This window comes from Neophocaena asiaeorientalis, unplaced genomic scaffold (assembly GCF_003031525.2).
Source record: "Neophocaena asiaeorientalis asiaeorientalis breed wild unplaced genomic scaffold, Neophocaena_asiaeorientalis_V1.1 scaffold629, whole genome shotgun sequence".
NCBI classification, from domain to species: Eukaryota; Metazoa; Chordata; class Mammalia; order Artiodactyla; family Phocoenidae; genus Neophocaena; species Neophocaena asiaeorientalis.
Genome location: NW_020175468.1, coordinates 2681587 through 2701464, shown reverse-complemented (window position 1 = coordinate 2701464; position 19878 = coordinate 2681587). Strand labels below are relative to the sequence as shown.

Genomic DNA, 19878 nt, shown 5'->3' with positions numbered 1-19878 from the left:
TCTGAGCTGAAGCCAAGAAGAAGAGACAGACAGGGCAGAGTCTGGGGAAGGAGGACAGGGCTGGGGACTCGTGGGCTTTGGGGGAAGGCGTACAGAGCTGAGGGGTCTGGCCTAGTGACTGGAATATACCAGGGGGCTGTCCCCAAGATGCGGCAGCGGGGGAGGCACGGCTTAGTGGGGGAAGATGCTAAGCTCAACTTGTGAGGAAGTGGAAAAATCTCTCCCGTCAGAGAAACCGCCAGGACACTGGGGGCTTGGATTTCTGGGCCCTTGAAAATGAAATGGGCTGAACGCGGGGATTCCTGGTTAAGACCCTAGAGTCCCTGAGTTGCATCATTGGAGATGACACCTAATGGCTTGTTCTTTGGCATTTTATTTCAAAATTGCAACTAGGAAAAAAAGTCAACAGCAGCACCGGTTGACCCGGCCTGAAAATGGAGATGCAGAGTCTGAGTCAAGGTGTATCCTGGACCCCACAACACGGAGCAGCGGGGAGTCCAGGTCCCCAAGGCCTGAGTGGCGGGGCTAGGGGCCAAGACGCCTGGGTCGGGCCCTTATGGCTTTGGGAGTGTAACGTGGGGGCACCGGAAACCCAGGCGTCCCGGCCCGCCGCCTTTTATTTCATATTGCACTTCAGGTGAATCACTGGTATGGAGGCGAAGGTCCAACAGGGACTGGATGCTACAGGTCGGTGGATCCGTGGAGTGGTCCGGCACAGCCCGCAGCATCACACAGGTAGCATCCACTCGTGGGCTTTTGCTCCATACTGCGGGATAACACAGGCGGAGGTGAGGGGAAGCCACACTACAACTCCCAGCAGGCCCTGCGGCGTCCCAGGCTGAGTGCTGGCGAAGTTGCGCCCCAGGACCTCATGGGAAGTGTATTCCACTTCCCAGAGGCCCACCAACCATCACGGGGAGGGGGAGTCGTGGCAAGTATGGCGCAGAGGCTCACGGGAGATGTAATTCTGCAAAGAGGAGTTCTTGTAAGACCCTGAAGGCTCTGGGAAAAAGTCGTTTTCAGCTGAGTCAAGAGGTGTAGTTCTAGGTCCGGGTGCACAGGAGTTTACAGACACTCACACGAGTGCCAGGAAAGGCAAGATACCTCGGTCCAGACGAATGAAGATACCTCCAGAGGCTTATGAGAGGAAACATTCCTAGGCCACAGAGGGGGCCACGGTCCAGAGGCTTGTAGGAGCAAGATTTCTCAGGCCAGAGGAATAGCCCAGGGCTCCTGGGGATCCTTGGGGATCGGACCCCAGTGGCCAGAAGGCTGGCTTAAGGTCCCAGAAGCTCATGGGATGGGGATTTCTCAAGCCAGGGCTCCAGAGGCGCACAGAAAAGGATCATTTAGCCCCAAGAAGTGTGCTAGGCCGCAGAGGCTCAAGGAAAGCAAACTCAATCCCGGGCCCAGAGGCTGATGGGAGGAGCCATTATCAGCCTGTGGGACTATGGGGGAGGGGGAGCGGAGCCTCAGTCCAGAGGCTCACGGGATGTGAATTTCTGTGCGAAACGGAACAAGCATCCAGCCCATTTCCCAGCAAGTGCACCTCACCTGGATCGCCTTCAGCTCCTTGTGGAAGCGGAGGATAAGCTCAGGCCCATTTTCCATGGTGGGAATGTGGAGGTGCTGGGGAAGAAAGGGCTGTGAGGAGGCGCCCCATCCCCCTTCTTCTCTCTCATGGCCAAGGGCAGCCCTTCCTCACCTTGCCTTGGTACAGGATTCGGTGCACAGGGCAGACCTGGCAAGCGGTCCCTGAACCAAAGACTTCTCGAACCCGGCCGTCCTCCAGCGCCTGCAGGAACTCCTTCATGGTGATCTTACGCTCTGCCACCCGGAACTCACCCTGTGAAGCAAGACACAGATACATGTGAGCCCGGTGGTGGGCTGCCCTGCTGCAGAGCCCTGTCGCTCCCTCTGTAAGGACAGCGCCTGGGAGGCGGCGGAGGGAAGACGTGCCATTGTGCCCCAGCCCACCCATACTCTGGCCCCCCAACCTAGCAGTACCCCAGCACTCCGGCCACCCAAAGACACCGTGCCCTCACCCAGGTCCGAGCCAGGTCCAGCAGACTCTGTCGAACTACTCCAGGCAGGATGACACCGTCCAGTGGGGGGGTCACCAGTTCCAGCGCTGGGTCAGGTGTACGAGATGGGGGCGTTACCTGACACCCTCAGGCACACCCCCCCATCCTCTTAGGGGCCACTCCACGCGCCCCTAACCCCTGAGACCTGCAATCCACTAAGCATTCTGCTCCCACCCACTTCTGCCAGGGCTTGGCTTGGGTCATGGGTGGGCTCACCCCCATCCTCGTGGGTCCAGAAGATGAAGATGTTCATGGTGCCCACCTCAGTGAGCTGGTGGTCAGGCCCGTACAGCCACAGGACCTGTTCACACCCCTTCTTTAGGGCCTCCTGCTGCACAAACACGGTGGGCCCGTAATTCCTGGTGGACAGCAACACGGTGGACCAGGGTAAGGCACTCCCATCCTCCCCCAGCGTGGCCCGACATGGGGACCCGACCAGGGCTGACCCTGCTCCTCCCCCACTCACAGCCCTTCCATGGCTCCCCAGTGGCCCCAGGACAGAATCCCTGGCCAGTAGCCTGGGGTCAAGGCTCTCAATCACCCCTCCTCCATCTCTCTCTGCAGATCACAAATGCACCACTGTTTGCTCTGAGGATCACCCTCCTCACCCAGTTCCTCAACTGACCAAATCCTCCAGTGTCCCTCAAAACCACCTGTGATGTCACCTCCTCTGTGAGGCGTTACTGAACCTCCAGGATGGGTTTCAGGCCTTCTCTGGGCTCTCCCAGTAAATTGGGCCACCTCTATGTTTTCCCAGATCGCCCTGTTTTAACACTCACTGTCTCTCACCCAGAGCGGACCTCACCCCTTCCCTGCTCACAAGCCTCCCATGGCTCCCCACTGCCTCTGGGACAAGATCCCAGCCCTTCAGTCCAGTGTTCAGGGCTGGGCCTGGTCCAAGACTACCTGTTAAGCCTTTTGCAAAAACCAGACTCATTTTTCCTTCCCTGACTCTGTCCCTCCTCCCTGCCCCTACACATGTGTTCCGAGGATTAGAAATTGTTTACCATTTTTGTATCCAGGAAACCATCTCCTCTCTACCCATCAGACCTCCTCTGTGAAGACTTTTACAATGTCCCGGTCACCTCCACCAGAGCACATGCTGCCCCAGATACTGGGGCTCCCACCAGCCTGGGAGCCCCTGGAGGGCAGGGCCCAGATCTGATTCATCTGTGTCCCCCAGCTTCACCCAGCATAGGGCCTGGCCCTCAGGAGACCTCACAAGATGTATTTTGAAAGGACCCAAATGAACTCCCAGCTGGGGCCACACTTGCTGTCCCAACACACCCTTACCCCGCCCTCTGCCTTATCCCCGTCCTAACCCTCCTCGCCCTGCTGAGCCAAGGACCCTGGAAAGACAGATGTACACAGAAAGTCCACACACAGGGTGATGGGCGCTGGAGCCCCAGGGAACAATGGGAGCTGGCGGAGCCTGGGTTTTCAGGGGAGGCTACCTGGAGGAGAGACCAGTGAGCTAAGTGTAAACTTCATTTCTGGAGGCTTCCCTGAGGGCCAGTCCGAGTCTCTCCACTTACCTCCACCCAACCCCTTCCAGTCTCTGGGCCGATTTGTCCACAGCACTTAGCACACACCCTGGTACCCGCCCCTCCATCCCCGCACCACGGTGCCAATGACAGTACATCCCAACATGCAAGCACAGCTGTCCCCAACCATGTGAAACAGGATGAGAAGGCCAGTGGACATCCAAAGACACACCTTGTGTCTCTGACACCCAGTGCACCAGACTCGCGAGCGGGGGGCGAGGGACTACTTACCCCCCCAGCTTGTAGTCACCGACCCCACCCACCCAGGCCCGGATGAATGATGGGTCGGCCAGGAGAGAGACAGGGCTCAAGGCATCTCCAGGGAAGTACGCGCCCACCGGGCAGAGAATGACGAACAGGAGGGCTCGCGTGGGGTTGCCGACACCTAGCGAGGGCTGAGATGGCTGTGCAGCATCCGGTCCATGTTGAGCCAGGGTCGGAAGAGGCGCACGCACTGGTCCCTGCCTTTGAATGCCTTCATGCCTTCAAAGAGCTGCAGGGACAGGCAGGCGGGTGATCAGGGCTCGGGGACCAGCTCAGCCAGCCAGGGACAGAGGCCAATACACAGGGATACAGACACAGAAAAAAAGGCAGAGAGCGGCGGAAGAGACTAACCTACTAGCACAGAGAGGGGGAGAAAAAGAGAGAGAAAAGAACCAGAAAGACCAAGAGAGGAGAGAGCAAAGGGCAGAGGCCAGAGAAAGCAGAACAGAGAGACCCAGAGCAGGGAGAATGCTTTGCTTAAACCCTTCCTGTGTTATTAGGACTATTTCTTTTTTTTTTCTTTTTCTTTTTTTTTTTTAGGACTATTTCTCAGGAATGAGGACGATGTGGAAGTTACTTTCTTTTAAAAATTAATTAATTATTATTATTTTTTTGGCCACACCACAGGGCTTGTGGGAATTAATATTTATTTATTTGGCTGCAGTGGGTCTTAGTTGTGGCACACAGGATCTTTAGTTGCGGCATGCGGGATCTAGTTCCCTGACCAGGGATCGGACCCGTGCCCCCTGCATTGGGAGCGGGGAGTCTTGACCACTGGACCACCTGGGAAATCTCAGAAGTTACATTTTTAAAGAGCCTTTGTGGGGATTCAACATCACTAATTATTAGAGAAATGCAAATCAAAACTACAACGAGGTACCACCTCACACGGGTCAGAATGGCCATCATTAAAAAATCTACAAGTAACAAATGCCAGAGAGGGCCTGGAGAAAAGGGAACCCTCCTACACTGCTGGTGGGAATGTAAATTGGTTCAGCCACTATGGAAAACAGTAAGGAAGTTCCTCAAAAAACTAAAAATAGAGTTACCATATCATCCAGCTATCCAGACAAAACTCTAATTCGAAAAGATACATGTACCCCTGTGTCCATAGCAGCACTGTTTACAATAGCCAAGACATGGAAGCAACCTAAATGTCCATCAACAGATGAATGGATAGAGAAGAGGTGGTATATATATATATATAATGGAATATTACTCAGCCATAAAAAAGAATGAAATAATGCCATTTGCAGCAACATGGATAGGCCTAGATATTACCATACTAAGTTAAGTAAGCCAGAAAGATAAAGACAAATACCATATGGTATCATTTACATGTGGAATCTAAAATATGACACAAATGAACTTATCTACAAAACAGAAACAGACTCACAGACGTAGAGAACAGACTTGTGATTGCCAGGGGGAGGTGGAGCGGGGGAGGGATGGATTGGGAGTTTGAGATTAGCAGATGCAAATATTATATATAAGAATGGATAGGGCTTCCCTGGTGGCGCAGTGGTTGAGAGTCCGCCTGCCAGTGTAGGGGACACGGGTTTGTGCCCCGGTCCGGGAAGATCCCACATGCCGCGGAGCGGCTGGGCCCATGAGCCATGGCCGCTGAGCCTGCGCGTCTGGAGCCTGTGCTCCGCAACGGGAGAGGCCACAGCAGTGAGAGGCCCGCGTACCGCGAAAAAAAAAAAAGAGAATGGATAAACAACAAGGTCCTACTGTATAGCACAGGGAACCATATTCAATATCCTGTAGTAAACCATAATGGAAAAAATATGGAAAAAAAACATATATACATTAATATATAACCGAATCACTTTGCTGTACACAAGAAACTAACACAGCATTGTAAATCAGCTATACTTCAATAAAATTAAAAAAAATACCATGTCCAGGAATTCCCTGGCGGTCTAGTGGTTAGGACTCCACACTCTCACTGCCGAGGCCCTGGGTTCAATCCCTGGTTGGGGAACTAAAATCCTACAAGCCACGTGGTGCGGCCAAACACCAACAACACCAACAACAGCCAGGGTTTGCTTCCAAATCATACAGGAAGGGTAAAGCGTTAGCGAAGTCCAGATGAAAGAAGATTGTGACCAACCAGTGCTAAGTGGTGAAGCAGGGGTTTGGGGGGATGGCGGAATTATTATTATACCTTTATGTTTTGAAATTTCTCATAATAAAAACTTTTTTAAAAGTTGGTCCCCATCCCCGCGCTATTGTTCTCACGAGAAAGCCCCAAACCTCCCCTTGGCCTTCCAGGCCCCACAAGGTCTGGCCTCTCTCATCCCCAGCCTCCTATACTCAACGACTACCACTGCCTGCTGGGCCTCTGTTGCTGCCACCATGATGTAGCCTCACTCCCAGATAGGTCAGGGCACCCTGATTCCTCCCCCATGGTTTCATTTTGCTTCTTTCATGTCTGTTTCACTAGAGACCCGAAGTGCCATGGACAAGGACCAGACATGAAGTGTCGCTGGAGAACCACCACCCCCAGTCTCACTATGCCCAGTGCTTGGCTCCCAGCAGGCTTCTGTTGACTGAATGATAGACAAATGAATGAAGAATGCAAAATAAACGAGAATAGTCAGAATACCTCTGCAAGAGGTAGGAGGGGGAAGTAGCCTTCTCAGATATTAAAACACCTTATACACCTACAACACTTAAAACAAAGTGACACTGACATATGAATTGACAGATTGAACAATGGAAGAGACTGGAAAGTGTATTATAGTGTAACTGAATCACTTTGCTGTACACCTGAAACCAACACATTGTAAACCAACTATATTTCAATAAAAATTTTAAAAATATGATTAATTCAGTTAAATAGTGCTGAATAACCAAATATTCATCTCTGGAAAAAACAAAAAAGTTGGATCCCTATCTCATACTTCACATCGGGAAAAATTCCAGGTGGATTAAAGGTTTAAATGAAAAAAATTTTTTTAAACCATGAAAGCAACAGAAGAAAACAAAAGATGACCGTTTCGTATTTTGAATTGGGGATGGTGTTCTAAATAAGACAAATCACAGAAACCAAAAAGAAAAGATTGACCTAGGGGTAAGACAGGAATAAAGACACAAACCTACTGGAGAACGGACTTGAGGCTATGGGGAGGGGGAAGGGTGAGCTGTGACAGGGTGAGAGAGAGTCATGGACATATACACACTAACAAACGTAAGGTAGATAGCTAGGGGGAAGCAGCCGCATGGCACAGGGATATTGGCTCGGTGCTTTGTGACAGCCTGGAGGGGTGGGATGGGGAGGGTGGGAGGGAGGGAGACGCAAGAGGGAAGACACGTGGGAGCATATGTATATGTATAGCTGATTCACTTTGTTATAAAGCAGAAACTAACACACCATTGTAAAGCAATTATACCCCAATAAAGATGTAAAAAAAAAAAAAAGAAAAGAGTGATACATTTCACTGCATAAAAATAAAACAAACTGGGCAGAGGCTTTCAACACATACCACAAATGGTTTAGCTAATACACAAAGTACTCCTACAAATAAACAAATATTGAAACCCACCCTGATAGAAAAATCAGCCAAGAAAATGGACAGTTCACAGAAAGGAACTAAAAATGGCTCTTATGCTTGTGAAAAGATGGTCAACTTCATAATTAGGGGAAAAATGCAAGTTAAAATTATTTTGAGGTGGGCTTCCCTGGTGGCGCAGTGGTTGAGAATCTGCCTGCTAATGCAGGGGACACGGGTTCAAGCCCTGGTCTGGGAGGATCCCACATGCCGCGGAGCAACTGGGCCCGTGAGGCACAACTACTGAGACTGCGCGCCTGGAGCCTGTGCCCCGCAACAAGAGAGGCCGCGATAGTGAGAGGCCCGTGCACCGCGATGAAGAGTGGCCCCCGCTTGCCACAACTAGAGAAAGCCCTCACACAGAAACGAAGACGCAACACAGCAAAAATTAATTAATTAATTAATAAACTCCTACCCCCAACATCTTCTTTACTTACTCAAATTACTTTGAGGTAACTTTAAAACCACTTAGGAGATTGGAAGAGATCTAAAAGTTTGACAAGGGTCACCCAGGGTATGGGGAAAACAGGGCCCGCTGGTTAAGTGTGGAAATCGATACAACTTCTGTAGAGGTGGCTATGATTCAACATCTGTCACAATTACAAGCACACATACCCTTTGAGCCAACAGTTGCAGAAATTGAGAGATACACTTGCTCTTAAGGAAGTGAGGTGTTTCTTGGTTTATTGTAATGCTGTTTATAATAGCACAAGACTGGGAACAACCTAAGTGTCCAACGATAGAGGACGGCCTAAACAAGGCGTTGTTAGGATGGAATATTACACAGCAGCAAAAAGAAGGAAAAAGCTCTTCAAGGGCTGTTCAAGAATCTCCAGGCTACGTTAACAGAAGGAAGCAGGATGCCGAAGAGTGAGCGTACCATATGCTGACTTTTATGGGGGAAGAATGGAGTGAAACAATTATACACATCCGTGTTGCCATCCAGAAAGCAGAACTCTGGAAGGACCTGGGGACTGGAACTGGGTGGGGGGGGGGGCTGCTTCAGGGAGGGCAGTGAGGTGGCTGGGGCCTGGGGAGGTATATTTGTTCCCTCTTTTTTTTTTTTTTTTTTTTTTTTTGTTCCCTCTTTTTTGAACTGTGTAAATATATGACCCCTTTTTCAAAAGAGGTGTTTTTAATTGAAAAACATTCCAAATAAAATTAAAAGTTTAAAAATACGGGGAGGAATTCCCTGGCGGTCCAGTGGTTAGGACTTGGCGCTTTCATTGCTGGGGCCCTGGGTTCGATCCCTGGTCGGGGAACTAAGATCCTGCAAGCCGCATGGCCAAATAAATAAATAAATAGATAGATAAGTAGATAAATAAATTAAAATACGGGGAGATAAGGACAGAAAGCAGATTAATGGTTGGCAGGTGCTGGGGTCAGGGGCTTGGGGAATGAGTCCTTAATGGGTATGGGGTTTCTGTTTTTTTTTTTTTGTTTTTGTTTTTGTTTTTTTTTTTGAGGTATGCGGGCCTCTCACTGTTGTGGCCTCTCCCGTTGCGGAGCACAGGCTCTGGACACGCAGGCTCAGCAGCCATGGCTCACGGGCCCAGCCGCTCCGCGGCATGTAGGATCTTCCCGGACCGGGGCACGAACCCGCATCCCTTGCATCGGCAGGTGGACTCTCAACCACTGTGCCACCAGGGAAGCCCGGGTTTCTGTTTTGAATGATGAAAAAGTTCTGGAATTAGAGAGTGGAAATGCTCTCTGCCCCACATGGGGAATGTACTCAATGCCACTGAACTGCAGACTTTAAAATGGTTAAAATGGTACATTTTATGTTATCTGTATTATTATGTATGTGCATTATTACCACGATAATAAAAAAATAACAACACAAGTGGCTGGGTGTTATTCCACACTGCCCCCAGAGTCAGGATGACACGAGGATGTAATTTCCCGTGCCCTCAGCTGGCCTCAGGTCCCCAGGCGTCCTGTGTGAGGACATCACAAAGAACGTTATGCTTTGGATGCCAGGGCCTTAGCTCAACCCCTTCATCTGCACTCACTCAACTAAAGAAAAAGTACTGGGTCCCCAGCCGGAGAACACCCTGGCGTGTTGGGCTGAAAAGGGAGGTAAACAAATGCTGGTCTCCAAAAGCCACCTTCCTGGGGGGGTCTGTGGACATGTCCTAACTGTCCGTCCTTCGCACCTAACTGCTCCCCAAGCTGGGTCTCCTCTGCACAGAACTGATCGGTTCTAGTCAAATGTCCCGAGTAGGTGGGAAGAAGAAAACTGTCAAAATTATGAAAAGAAAAGAAAAAAAGGAAAACATCCTTAATGTCACAGAACCAAATGCCCTAAGGGACAAAAACTGCAAACCAGCTACTAGAACTGCAATGTGTTCATTCAAATTTTGTCACAATTAAAGCTTCCACAGAAAGACTTTGCTTTCAGCCATAGCATGAAGTCTGAAACCAAATGCCTCTGGGTCTCTCCTCACGCGTCCCTCACCAAGTCCTGCAAAGTTATCCTCCTCCTGTGTCCCCGTATGGAGACAGTCCCGTGGTCTACATGGTCACCTGACTAAACCTCAGGGCACTGTCCTCGGCCCTCCTTGCTCATCTCTCGCCCAACCGGCCAAATCCCTCGTGTCCCTGAATCTCTCCGCCCCTGAATCTCTTTGCCTCCTGGCCGTCCCCCCAGCTCTGGACCGAGCGCATCCTCCACATGGCCTGAGAGGGGTCTTTCTCTACCTGCTCTATGCCTGTTCGGAGCCCTCCAGGTCTCCCAATACCCTTGACAAGATCCCAGCTCCTCTGTGGTCCTGATGACATCTTCAGCCACCCCTACCAGGCTCCAACCTCATGCTTCCCCCCAAACATGCTGGGCTCTTCTTTGTACTATGTCTGTACTGATGTCTCTTCTCCCTCTAAGAGCCTAAGCTCCCCTCTTTGCAGGAAAGACCCCACTTCCTGTCAAATTAGAGGTAGGGTGGGCATTCCTCCCCTGGTCTCTCATAATGCCTCAGCTGCCTCCATCTGAGCACAGATCCCACTGGGTGGGGTTTTCAAGCGAAGAAGCTGGGTCTGCTCATCTCGGGGAACCCTGCATCACCCAACACGGGGCCTGGAACGTGACAAGCCTCAGAGAACGGATGAGGAGTGCACGGAAATGAGAAACACACAAAAAGCAAACCCAGGGAGGTAAACCCAGCAAGAGACACAGCAAGAGGGAAGAGATGCAGAGAGAGATGGGGATGGAGGGCAGCCGCCCTGCCACCTGCAGGGAATAGTGGAGAGCAGAGCAGGCCGGGTGCACTGTGAGGTTCTGGAAGGGCTGGATTCGGGGCTGGCCCCAGCCCTTCTCCCTGTTCCATTCCACCATCAGCATGTGGTCGGTGAATGTCTTCCCGAACAGCAGGGGCTTGCTGGGGTCAGGCTTCTTATGAGGCTCCTGTGTCATCTCCAGCTGCAGGTCTGCAGCCTGAGAAAAGACAGGTGTCCTGGAATCTAACCACAACCTCCAATCTAAAAAACTAAAAACTTAGCCCCACAAATCCCTGGGGCTAAGACCCAGTGAGAAGAGGGAACTGTAGCCCCAGAGGCTTCTGGGACATGTGGTTTCTTCTCTTTCCCATGGCCTGATGGCGGGCAATTAGGCTACCCCATTGCCACCCACCTTCACCTTTGGACCTTGGACCTTTTGGAGATGCCCAAATCCAGCCCCCAGCCCTTGCCTCCCTCAGACCCAGTGGTCCAGGCTCCCAGCCCCTCTTCCTTGAGATCCAAAAGTATAGTCCCCTCCTGTCACCTTGAAGCTGGATGAGTCATATCTTCTGGGACCACACAGAAGCCAAGGGACAGGGAGAAATTTTCGGGTCCAAATCTGGGGGTGGGGACAGAAGTAAGAAAGGTGGTGAGGCCAGCAGACAGAGAGAGCAGAGACCCCTGGCACCATCTTTGCCACCTCCTGCACTTGGCAGGTCCCTCCGGCTGGCTCTGTCCCAGGCCTAGTACATTCTAGAAAGGGCACGTGGCCCTGGCCAAGTCACTTCCCCTGTCCTGATCCGCATGTAGCAGGAGGAAATCCCAAAGGAGGCCAAGTCCCCTCCCTGCCCTCACGAGGGCCATCCAATAAAGAGCTGAATCAGCTCCCATCCCTTCCTCCATGCTGGGGCAAAGTCAAACACAGGCGCCTCCTACCCCAGGGAACTTTGGCCCAGCCCTGAGACCAGATCAGACAGAGGACGACACAGGAAGGTGTGCAGGTAAGTCAAGGCCTCCCCGGGGGGGACCCAAATCCTGAAAAGAGTTAGAAAAGTGATGGGCCTATAGGTCATGCTTCCCCAGGACCCAGGAGCAGGGCCCACAGGTCCCTCCCCCTTCAGACCCAGGATTCCAGACCCCCAGCCTGATCCTCCCTTAGATCCAGGATTCCAGAACCCCAGCCCCTCCTCCCTCAGACCCAGGAGTCCAGACCCCCGGCCCCTCTTCCCTCAGATGGCCCCTCCTCCCTCAGATTCAGGATCCAGGACCCCAGCCCCTCCCCACTCAGACCCAGGATCCAGACCCCCAGCCTCTCCTCCCTCAGACCCAGAGTCCAGGCTCCCAGCCCCTCCTTCCTCAGACCCAGGATCCAGGCCCCCAGCTCCTCCTCCCTCAGACCAAGGATCCAGGCCCCTCCTCCCTCAGATTCAGGATCCAGGACCCCAGCCCCTCCCCACTCAGACCCAGGATCCAGACCCCCAGCCTCTCCTCCCTCAGACCCAGAGTCCAGGCTCCCAGCCCCTCCTTCCTCAGACCCAGGATCCAGGCCCCCAGCTCCTCCTCCCTCAGACCAAGGATCCAGGCCCCTCCTCCCTCAGATTCAGGATCCAGGACCCCAGCCCCACCCCACTCAGACCCAGGATCCAGACCCCCAGCCCCTCCTTCCTCAGACCCAGGATCCAGGCCCCTAGCCTCATCCTCCTTCAGACCCAGGAGCCCAAGTCTTTCTCTTTCAGGGTAATAGATCAACTGGGCTCAGCTTACCTGAAGCCCCAATCCCACACCCTGGACACCAGCAGTTCCAATTCCCTTCAGTTCCCAGGGCTGAGGGGCAGCCACATGGACCTGAGGACCACCCCGGTCATCAAGAGACACTGCTCAGATGAACACTTCCCTTGTGGTCCTGCCCGAGGCCAGCATGGGAGAGCAGGTCTGGCTGTGTCCAGCAGGATGGCTTCTCCCCAGTGGTCTCTGACCTCACAATACCCCTTTCCCCAGCCTGGTGGGAAGGCAGCTGTGTCATGAGGTTTGCGAGAGACAGAACAGTCTAGCCTACTCCTGCCCTGTGAGCTGGGGGAACTGAGAACGGATGTGAATGGCAGAAGTCACTGGTCAGTAGGTGAGTCATGAAGAGAGGGGGGCTGCGGAGTTGTAATGTCCTAAAGTCTAGGCCATGAAGTCTGAGGAGTGGTCCTGAATGGTATGGGGCCCAAGAGCTTCTGGGATGATCAGAGTGTGGGTGTGGGTCCTGGGCATGGCCTCTAGGTGGCGCTGTGTAGCCTGTCCAAGCCACTGGCCTGCTTCTGTCCAAGAGGGGACAGGACACCCATGGAATGGAGAAAATTGGGATACGCAGGGCGGAGGCAGCCAGCATGTGGGCAGGAAAGCAGCTCTCAGACTCAGAGGGAGGCTGAATGGGAAAAAATAGGGAAGCGTAAGAATGAGAAAGAGAGACATGGAAATAGAAAACTTTAAAGAACAGAAATCAAGGCCAAGAGATGCCAAAATAGATATGATCATAAAGAGAGATCGAAACTGAGACAAGAGATGAGAGGGAGAGAAATTCAGACAAGGTAAAGCCCGGAGAAATCAAGAAAAAATAATGAAGGCAGGATAAACAGAAGCCATGAGAGAGGGAACAGGAGAAAGGAGAGGAACAGACCAAGACCCAACTTAGGTGACAGCACAAAGTGAAAGGGAGACCTAGGGAAATGAGGAAGCACTGGGAGAGACAGAGCAATGCCAACAGCTGGAGAGAAACTGTCTCAGTGATACTTGGAGACAGAGATATCCAGGAGAGACAGAGAGGAGAGTCAGAAAAACATACCCACAGGGCAGAGAGAAGGTGCCAGGCACTGTTTCCAGATTATAAATCTGTACTGGCCATAGAGACCCTGTCACACTGGGAGAATCTCCCTTCATCCTCCCAGGACATTTTTCTGGGGGCAGGGGTCTCACTTCAGCTCGGGGAAGGTGCTTCACCGTCTGATACTCCAAACCATGGGGGTGGGGTGGGGGTGGGGAATTGGGCCCAAAGGAGATCTCAGATGATAGATGAGCCTTTGGGACAAAGAGTATAAAAGGATTGGGGCTGAATCAGGAAATGAGAAATGATTTGGAGTACGGTGGGGTATGCACAGGGCAGGGCTCTGTAATATGATGGAACTTCCATTGACCCAGTCACAGCCCAGGGCAGGAGTGTCATCATCAAAGCCTAGATTGTCCCAATCACAGCCCAGGCTTGTCTCAGTCACTGAGACTCAGAAAGTAAACATCTGTCCTGCTATCCATCAGGCTGGGATAAAAGTCCCAGATAAAGTCAGGTGCAAAGTTAACAGGAACCACTTCTCCCAACGTTATGCTACAGCTGTCAAGGGTTGTAAAGATCCCCTTCTTTGAGTTGTTATTGTTTCCTTCCTCACTGAGAAGCCCTGTTCTCTAGAATCACAGACTCTCGGAAGCTCTGCCTGTTGACATCCTATCAGTAAGAATGGAGGGGTCCCACTCTCGCCTGGAAGATCTCTGTCACTGACAATGAGATGCTGCCTCGATTTCCAACCCAGGTGCAGAGTTTCAGATAAGGGGTTTCGGGGACACAACATTCTACTTCTATCTTTAGTTCCAAGAAAATAGGGCCTTGGGTCCAATTCCCAGTCCAGACCTGAGACTGAACTCTGCGTTCATCCTACTCCCACTCCAGAAGTCCTGGGCGTCTTATCCCGGCGCTCCCAAAGGCTGACTATTCCCTCCTAATCCATCCCGCCACCCCAGCCCCATGCTTCTCCCATTACCGTCTCCTCCTCCATGTATCCTTCCTTATATGTCCCATCTGGGTCCCCTTCCCACTGATTACCTCTCTCCCTTCACCCCACTTAAAGCCTAGTGCTCCTTCCAAGGGGCCCCCTCCTCCTCGGCCCAGCAGCGGAACCCGAGGGCGGGAGGAGCGGCGCCGCGCCGGACTGGCCACCGGATAGGGGTCCGCCCGGAAGTGCGCCGCACCGCAGGGCTCCCTAGCCCCCGGCACTGGTCCGCGAACCCACCTGCCTCAACGCCGCTGCTGCCATGGTCTGTGAGGCAGGTATCTGTGCCCGCCCAGGGCGCGGCCCGGGAGAAAGACGTTCCTGCCCCGCCCCGCTCACGCCTCCTCCCGTGGGATGGCCGGCCTGGCCTTCCCAGTTACAGGGCGCCCGCGGGGAGCTGGGCCCTGCTGCAGAGCGCATGCGCTGGAACCCGCGAGGCGAAGGGAGTACGTGGAAATACACCCTCCTCCCAGCCCCCACGCTAGAGCGTGCATTCAAAGGTTTTCAAAAATGCATTTCAGTAGATACAGTACTGTTGTGGAGCGCTGAAGAGGATAAGCAACCCGAGGGGGAAAGGCAGGGAGCAGAAACCTTCACATACGATTCTTGGTGAAAAGAAAAAGCACCCTATAAATGTCGGTGGGCGCAGATATTATGTAAAAATGCACCGTTAAACGGAAAGGACTCTGAAGAGGGTGGCAGGTAGGGATGAAGGGGGAGCTTCACTCTGTCCAGATACTTCCCTGTTTGAATATAGGTTTTCTTTCCAACGAGAAGATATATGTGTATTCTTTGTAACTTCTTAAGGTATAAACATACACTCGGTTCACCATGCCTCCTTCTAGCTCCCTTCATCAGTGACACCCGAAAATTTTCAATCCCCCAGTTCATCAATGAGCTTCAATGAGCAGCTCGTAGAGCAGGATTTCCTGGTTACTCCCCTTCAAGAGTGTCGCCCCAACTTCATGACCCCCAGGGGCAGAGTTAGACGACTACAGCCCCTCAGGATCCCTCTAATCGCTAGCAATTCAAACCTGCACCAGTGTCCCCTACATCGTGCTCCGCGGTCACTGTGCCCCCCAAACCTTCCGTGGTCAGAGTTCCCCCAACTCCTGCATCCAGGTTACTGTGACACCAAAATATTGTTCCTCCTCTATCCTCAAACTCCGTTCCCTAGGTCACTGAGTCTGCGTAATTCTACCCTGGGACATTTTGCTCCCAAATTCTCTTCCCCAGTCCTAAAAGCCACAGGCCCAGCCAGTCAAGTTCTGACCCCTCCCCCGCAGGGTGTCTCCCTGTTTCCCTTCCCTCCTCCCCAGTCCTCCCCCCACCTCCTCGGCTGGAAGCAGTTAGGACGGGGCGCCGAGACAGCGCCCGCCTCCGCCGCGGCCAATCAACGATTGCCTCACGCGCCCCCCACCCCCAAACCGCCCACCGCCGCGGCCAATCCGCAGCAGCGATGCAGCTCCACCTCCACACCTGGGGGACTTACCCCCAACTGGGCCCCTCTCCCCACCTCGGGGAACCGAGTCTCCCTCCTCCCAGCCCGGGAGTCCACGCCCCTTAGTTTCCTCCTCCCTCCTCCCTAGTTTCCTCCTCCAAAAACCCAGGAGTCCAGCCCCCAAGCCTTTCCTCCCTCTGACCCGGGAGTTTCAACCCGACGGCTTTCTCTTCCATCAGGACTTTTGGCGCTGGCCACCCTCCTACTCCGCGGGCAGCAAGGTCAAAACTCCTTTTCCCTAAGCGCCAAGAATAAAGTGCAGATCTTTTTGCTTTACCTTCTCCATTATCTCCTAATCGGAGCTTAATTTACTCTCCCCTACGGGCCTTTTTAATTAGCGTGCTGGTGAAGCCGACCTGCAATACATTTCCCAGGAGACTCTGGCTACAGGCTCCTGCTGCAAAGCCTGCCGGGAGTTGTAGTCCCTCGGGTCCAGGCCACGCGTGGGAATGCGTGGGGCTGGGTGGGGCGGGGGGACGGGGTCCTGGTGTGATAGGACTCATAAAGGGCCGAAAATAAATGTAATGATGGCTTCCTCCTTCTGGCTGCAGAGCGCTTTTAAGGGAACCTGTGCGGTGGTTTGGCACATTGGTAAGTGGGCTTGATGTCTAGAGTTGGGGGGGGAAACTGGAATTTGGGAGACTGAGTTTTGGGTGGGAGAGCCCTAGTCAGGGAAGCCCAAGTGGAAATGTGGGAGATCACGAAGGGATGGTGGGGGCCTCCACGGGGGTGCCCCGACCTGCCTTGCATCCATACCCCAGCTCCGCACCCCCAGTCACTAGCAGCTCAATCCCAGTGCAGAAGCTGGCTTCGGAGGCCAGGAAAACAGCGGCAGCCCCCACCTCCGCTGGCTGGCCCATGCGGCCCAGGGGCTGGGGAGAGACAAGGGGAAAAGGAGGGTCAAGAGAAGCCACCACCTGACCGCCACCCCCATGCCACCTGGCCCTGGCTCCCACTCCTACCTGGGCCAGCATGCCCTCTCGGATTGTGACTGTGGGGTCAGGTGTTGAGGCTGCCAGCTCTTCCCACAGTGAGGTCCAGATGTTTCCTGGGGAGATGCTGGGGTGAGGCAGGAGAGGGGGTCAGGGAAGTCTGCCACAAATACTGCCTCTTGGGCTCACTCCCAGTCTTCCCAGCTCCCCCAGGAGGCTCTCAGCCCACGTGGAGCTGCTCACCAGTTGGCACGGACACCATATTGACTCTCATCCAGGGCCAAGGCTTTGGTCATGGCTGTTACTGCCCCCTGCAGAAGACGGGACATGGAGAAAGTTCAGACCAGAGAAGATGAGGTTCCTTTTGTCCTCTCCTCCCAACCAGGGGGCATCAAGCAGGGGCATCGGAAGAGGGAAGTCACGCTCTCCCTGCAGGTTTCATTGGGCTGCACCAGGCTCTGTCTCTTGGGAGACCCTTGATGTATAACAACATGTCACAGGTGGCCATGCCTCAGGGCTGAGGTTCCTGAAGGAAGGGGCAGGCTACCTCGGTGGTGTACCTTGGTGGCCACATAGGGAACTGCCTGGGACTGCCCAATTGCCCCGACCAGGCTGGAGATGTTGACGACATTCCCGCGGCTCTTCCGCAAGTGAGGGAGGGCGAGCTGGGGAGACAGAAAGCAGAGTAAGCCACCCAAGCCCCTGGATCTCCGCCTGCCCCACTGAAATGCATCCTGATGGCCATCTCCCAGCTATGCTCACTAGTTGATCTGGGAACCTGGAGGGGCAGCAGCCAGGGTTCTGGGTGCACCTTCTCTGGTTTGTCCCAGGGTCTCTGGGTCTCACCCCTTAAGGAGTCTCTCCTTGTCTGGAAGGGATTTTTCTGTCTCTGCCTCCCCTTTCCGTGTCCTTGTCCCCCTCTCTCAGGGTCCCTGTGTCTCTCTCTAGGCCTTTTTGTATATTACTCAAAACTCCTGTCCAGGGCTTCCCTGGTGGCGCAGTGGTTGAGAGTCTGCCTGCCGATGCAGGGGACAAGGGTTTGTGCCCTGGTCCGGGAAGATCCCACGTGCCGCGGAGCGGCTGGGCCTGTGAGCCATGGCTGCTGACCCTGCGCGTCTGGAGCCTGTGCTCCGCAACAGGAGAGGCCACAACAGTAAGAGGCCTGCGTACCGCAAAAAACAAAAACAAACAAACAAAAACTCCTGTCCATAACAAGATAGGAAAATGCAAGAGAGACCAAGATGGCTGCATATTTTACAAAAATGGGAGGAATCTCTTTTATCCGTGGAGGGGAAGATGGTTTCTCTGAGTTTTAGGGAAAGCTCTGTGGTCAGAATGTGACATGGGAAGACTTCATGAAATGTACTCCCTATTCTGCCAACAGAATTGGCAACCCCTGGCTATCCGGAGGTCCCTAAACTAACTCTCAACTCTCTCTCTCTCCCTTTCCTTCTCTCTCCCTCCCAGTCAGTCTCTGTTCTTCCATTACACATGACCTTGAATAAACTCAAATTCTATCCCTCCCCTTGCTTGCCTTGGGCAAGGACTGTTCCTGCCATGAAAGATTAATGGGCACAAGCTGGCTCACCCAAGGGATACTCAGAATGGGAAGCTAAATTAACTCTCTCTCTCCGGTTCACCCCACCAGCTCTTTCTAACCTCCACTCCCTCAGAAACAGCCTCCACCCTGTCCTCAGTGCTCTATCTTCAAACACTCCCCGAGTTCCAACTTCAGGGCCTTTGCATTTGCTGTTCCCTCTGCTCAGAATGTTTCTCCTGACACAGCATGTGACTCACTCCTAGGGTGACCAACTTTCCCCAGTTTTCTGGGGACATGGGACATTCGGTCCACAGTTTCAGGGCTAAAGTGGGAAAATACTATCCCCTCAGCAACTTCAAATCCTGTTCAAATGTCATCTTCTCAGTGAGGATTCCCTCACTGTTCTATTTAAAACTGTAACCTGCCTACCCCTGGGTCCCCAGCCCTCTTCCTGATTCCTTTTCCCTGTGTCACACACCTCCTTCTGACATGCCATATATATTTTTATTACTTGCTTATTTGTTTATTCTGTGTTTCTCCCACCAGAATGCAAAAACCTATGAGGGATGGTTGGAATTTCTTATTTTGATTCATCCCCCATACTAAGGTGTCTGGCACATAGTAGGTGTTCAATAAATATCTTTGGCATCAATGAATGAATTTACTGAGGATCTATTATGCACCTTCCCCTGTTCTCAGCTATTTTTTAATAAATTTATTTATTTATTTCTGGCAGCGCTGGGTCTTTGTTGCTGCGCACAGGCTTTCTCTAGTCACGGTGAGCGGGGGCTACTCTGCATTGCAGTGCTCGGGCTTCTCATTGTGGTGGCTTCTCTTGTTGCGGAGCACGGGCTCTAGGCACGCGAGCTTCAGCAGTGTAGCACATGGGCTCAGTAGTTGTGGCTCGCGGGCTCTAGAGCGCAGGCTCAGTAGTTGTGGTGCACGGGCTTAGTTGCTCTGCGGCATGAGGGATCTTCCCGGACCAGGGCTCGAACCCGTGTCCCCTGCATTGGCAGGCGGATTCTTAACCACTGCTCCAGCAGGGAAGTCCTGTTCTCAGCTCTTTACACAGATTAGCTCATTTAATCCTCACGACAACCCTAAAATGAGGTCTAGTCGACAGCGCCTTCCTCCGGGTGAGGAGACTGAGGAGCGAAAGGGTGACTGATGCTCAGAGGGTCATGTGATCGGTCACGAGCCAGTTTTTGTGGCTTGGCCATCTGAGACCAAGACCCATAAGCAAATGAAAACTTCTGACAACTTGGGACTTCCCTGGCGGTCCAGTGGTTAAGACTCCACTCTTGCACTGCAGGGGGTACAGGTTCGATCCCTGCTCGGGGAGCTAAAATCCCATGTGCCTGGCGGGCAAAAAACCAAAACATAAAACAGAAGCAATATTGTAACAAGCTCAATAAAGACTTTAAAAATGGTCCACATCAAAAA

The 19878-nt window shown here is 52.9% G+C and overlaps 1 protein-coding gene across 1 annotated transcript in view; it reads right to left on the bottom strand.

Annotated features, from left to right (window-relative positions):
* Positions 1 to 353: 353 nt before the first annotated feature.
* Positions 354 to 19878, bottom strand: part of BCAT2 (branched chain amino acid transaminase 2) — a 31286-nt gene continuing 11761 nt past the window's right edge. The window contains 13 exon segments of the mRNA XM_024768134.1: positions 354 to 766; positions 1555 to 1629; positions 1706 to 1846; positions 2046 to 2131; positions 2301 to 2443; positions 3860 to 4031; positions 4034 to 4121; positions 10676 to 10879; positions 11207 to 11281; positions 16707 to 16835; positions 16926 to 17022; positions 17139 to 17206; positions 17456 to 17560. Of these exon segments, the coding sequence (XP_024623902.1) occupies positions 728 to 766; positions 1555 to 1629; positions 1706 to 1846; positions 2046 to 2131; positions 2301 to 2443; positions 3860 to 4031; positions 4034 to 4121; positions 10676 to 10879; positions 11207 to 11281; positions 16707 to 16835; positions 16926 to 17022; positions 17139 to 17206; positions 17456 to 17560 (1422 nt within the window). The 3' untranslated portion in view covers positions 354 to 727.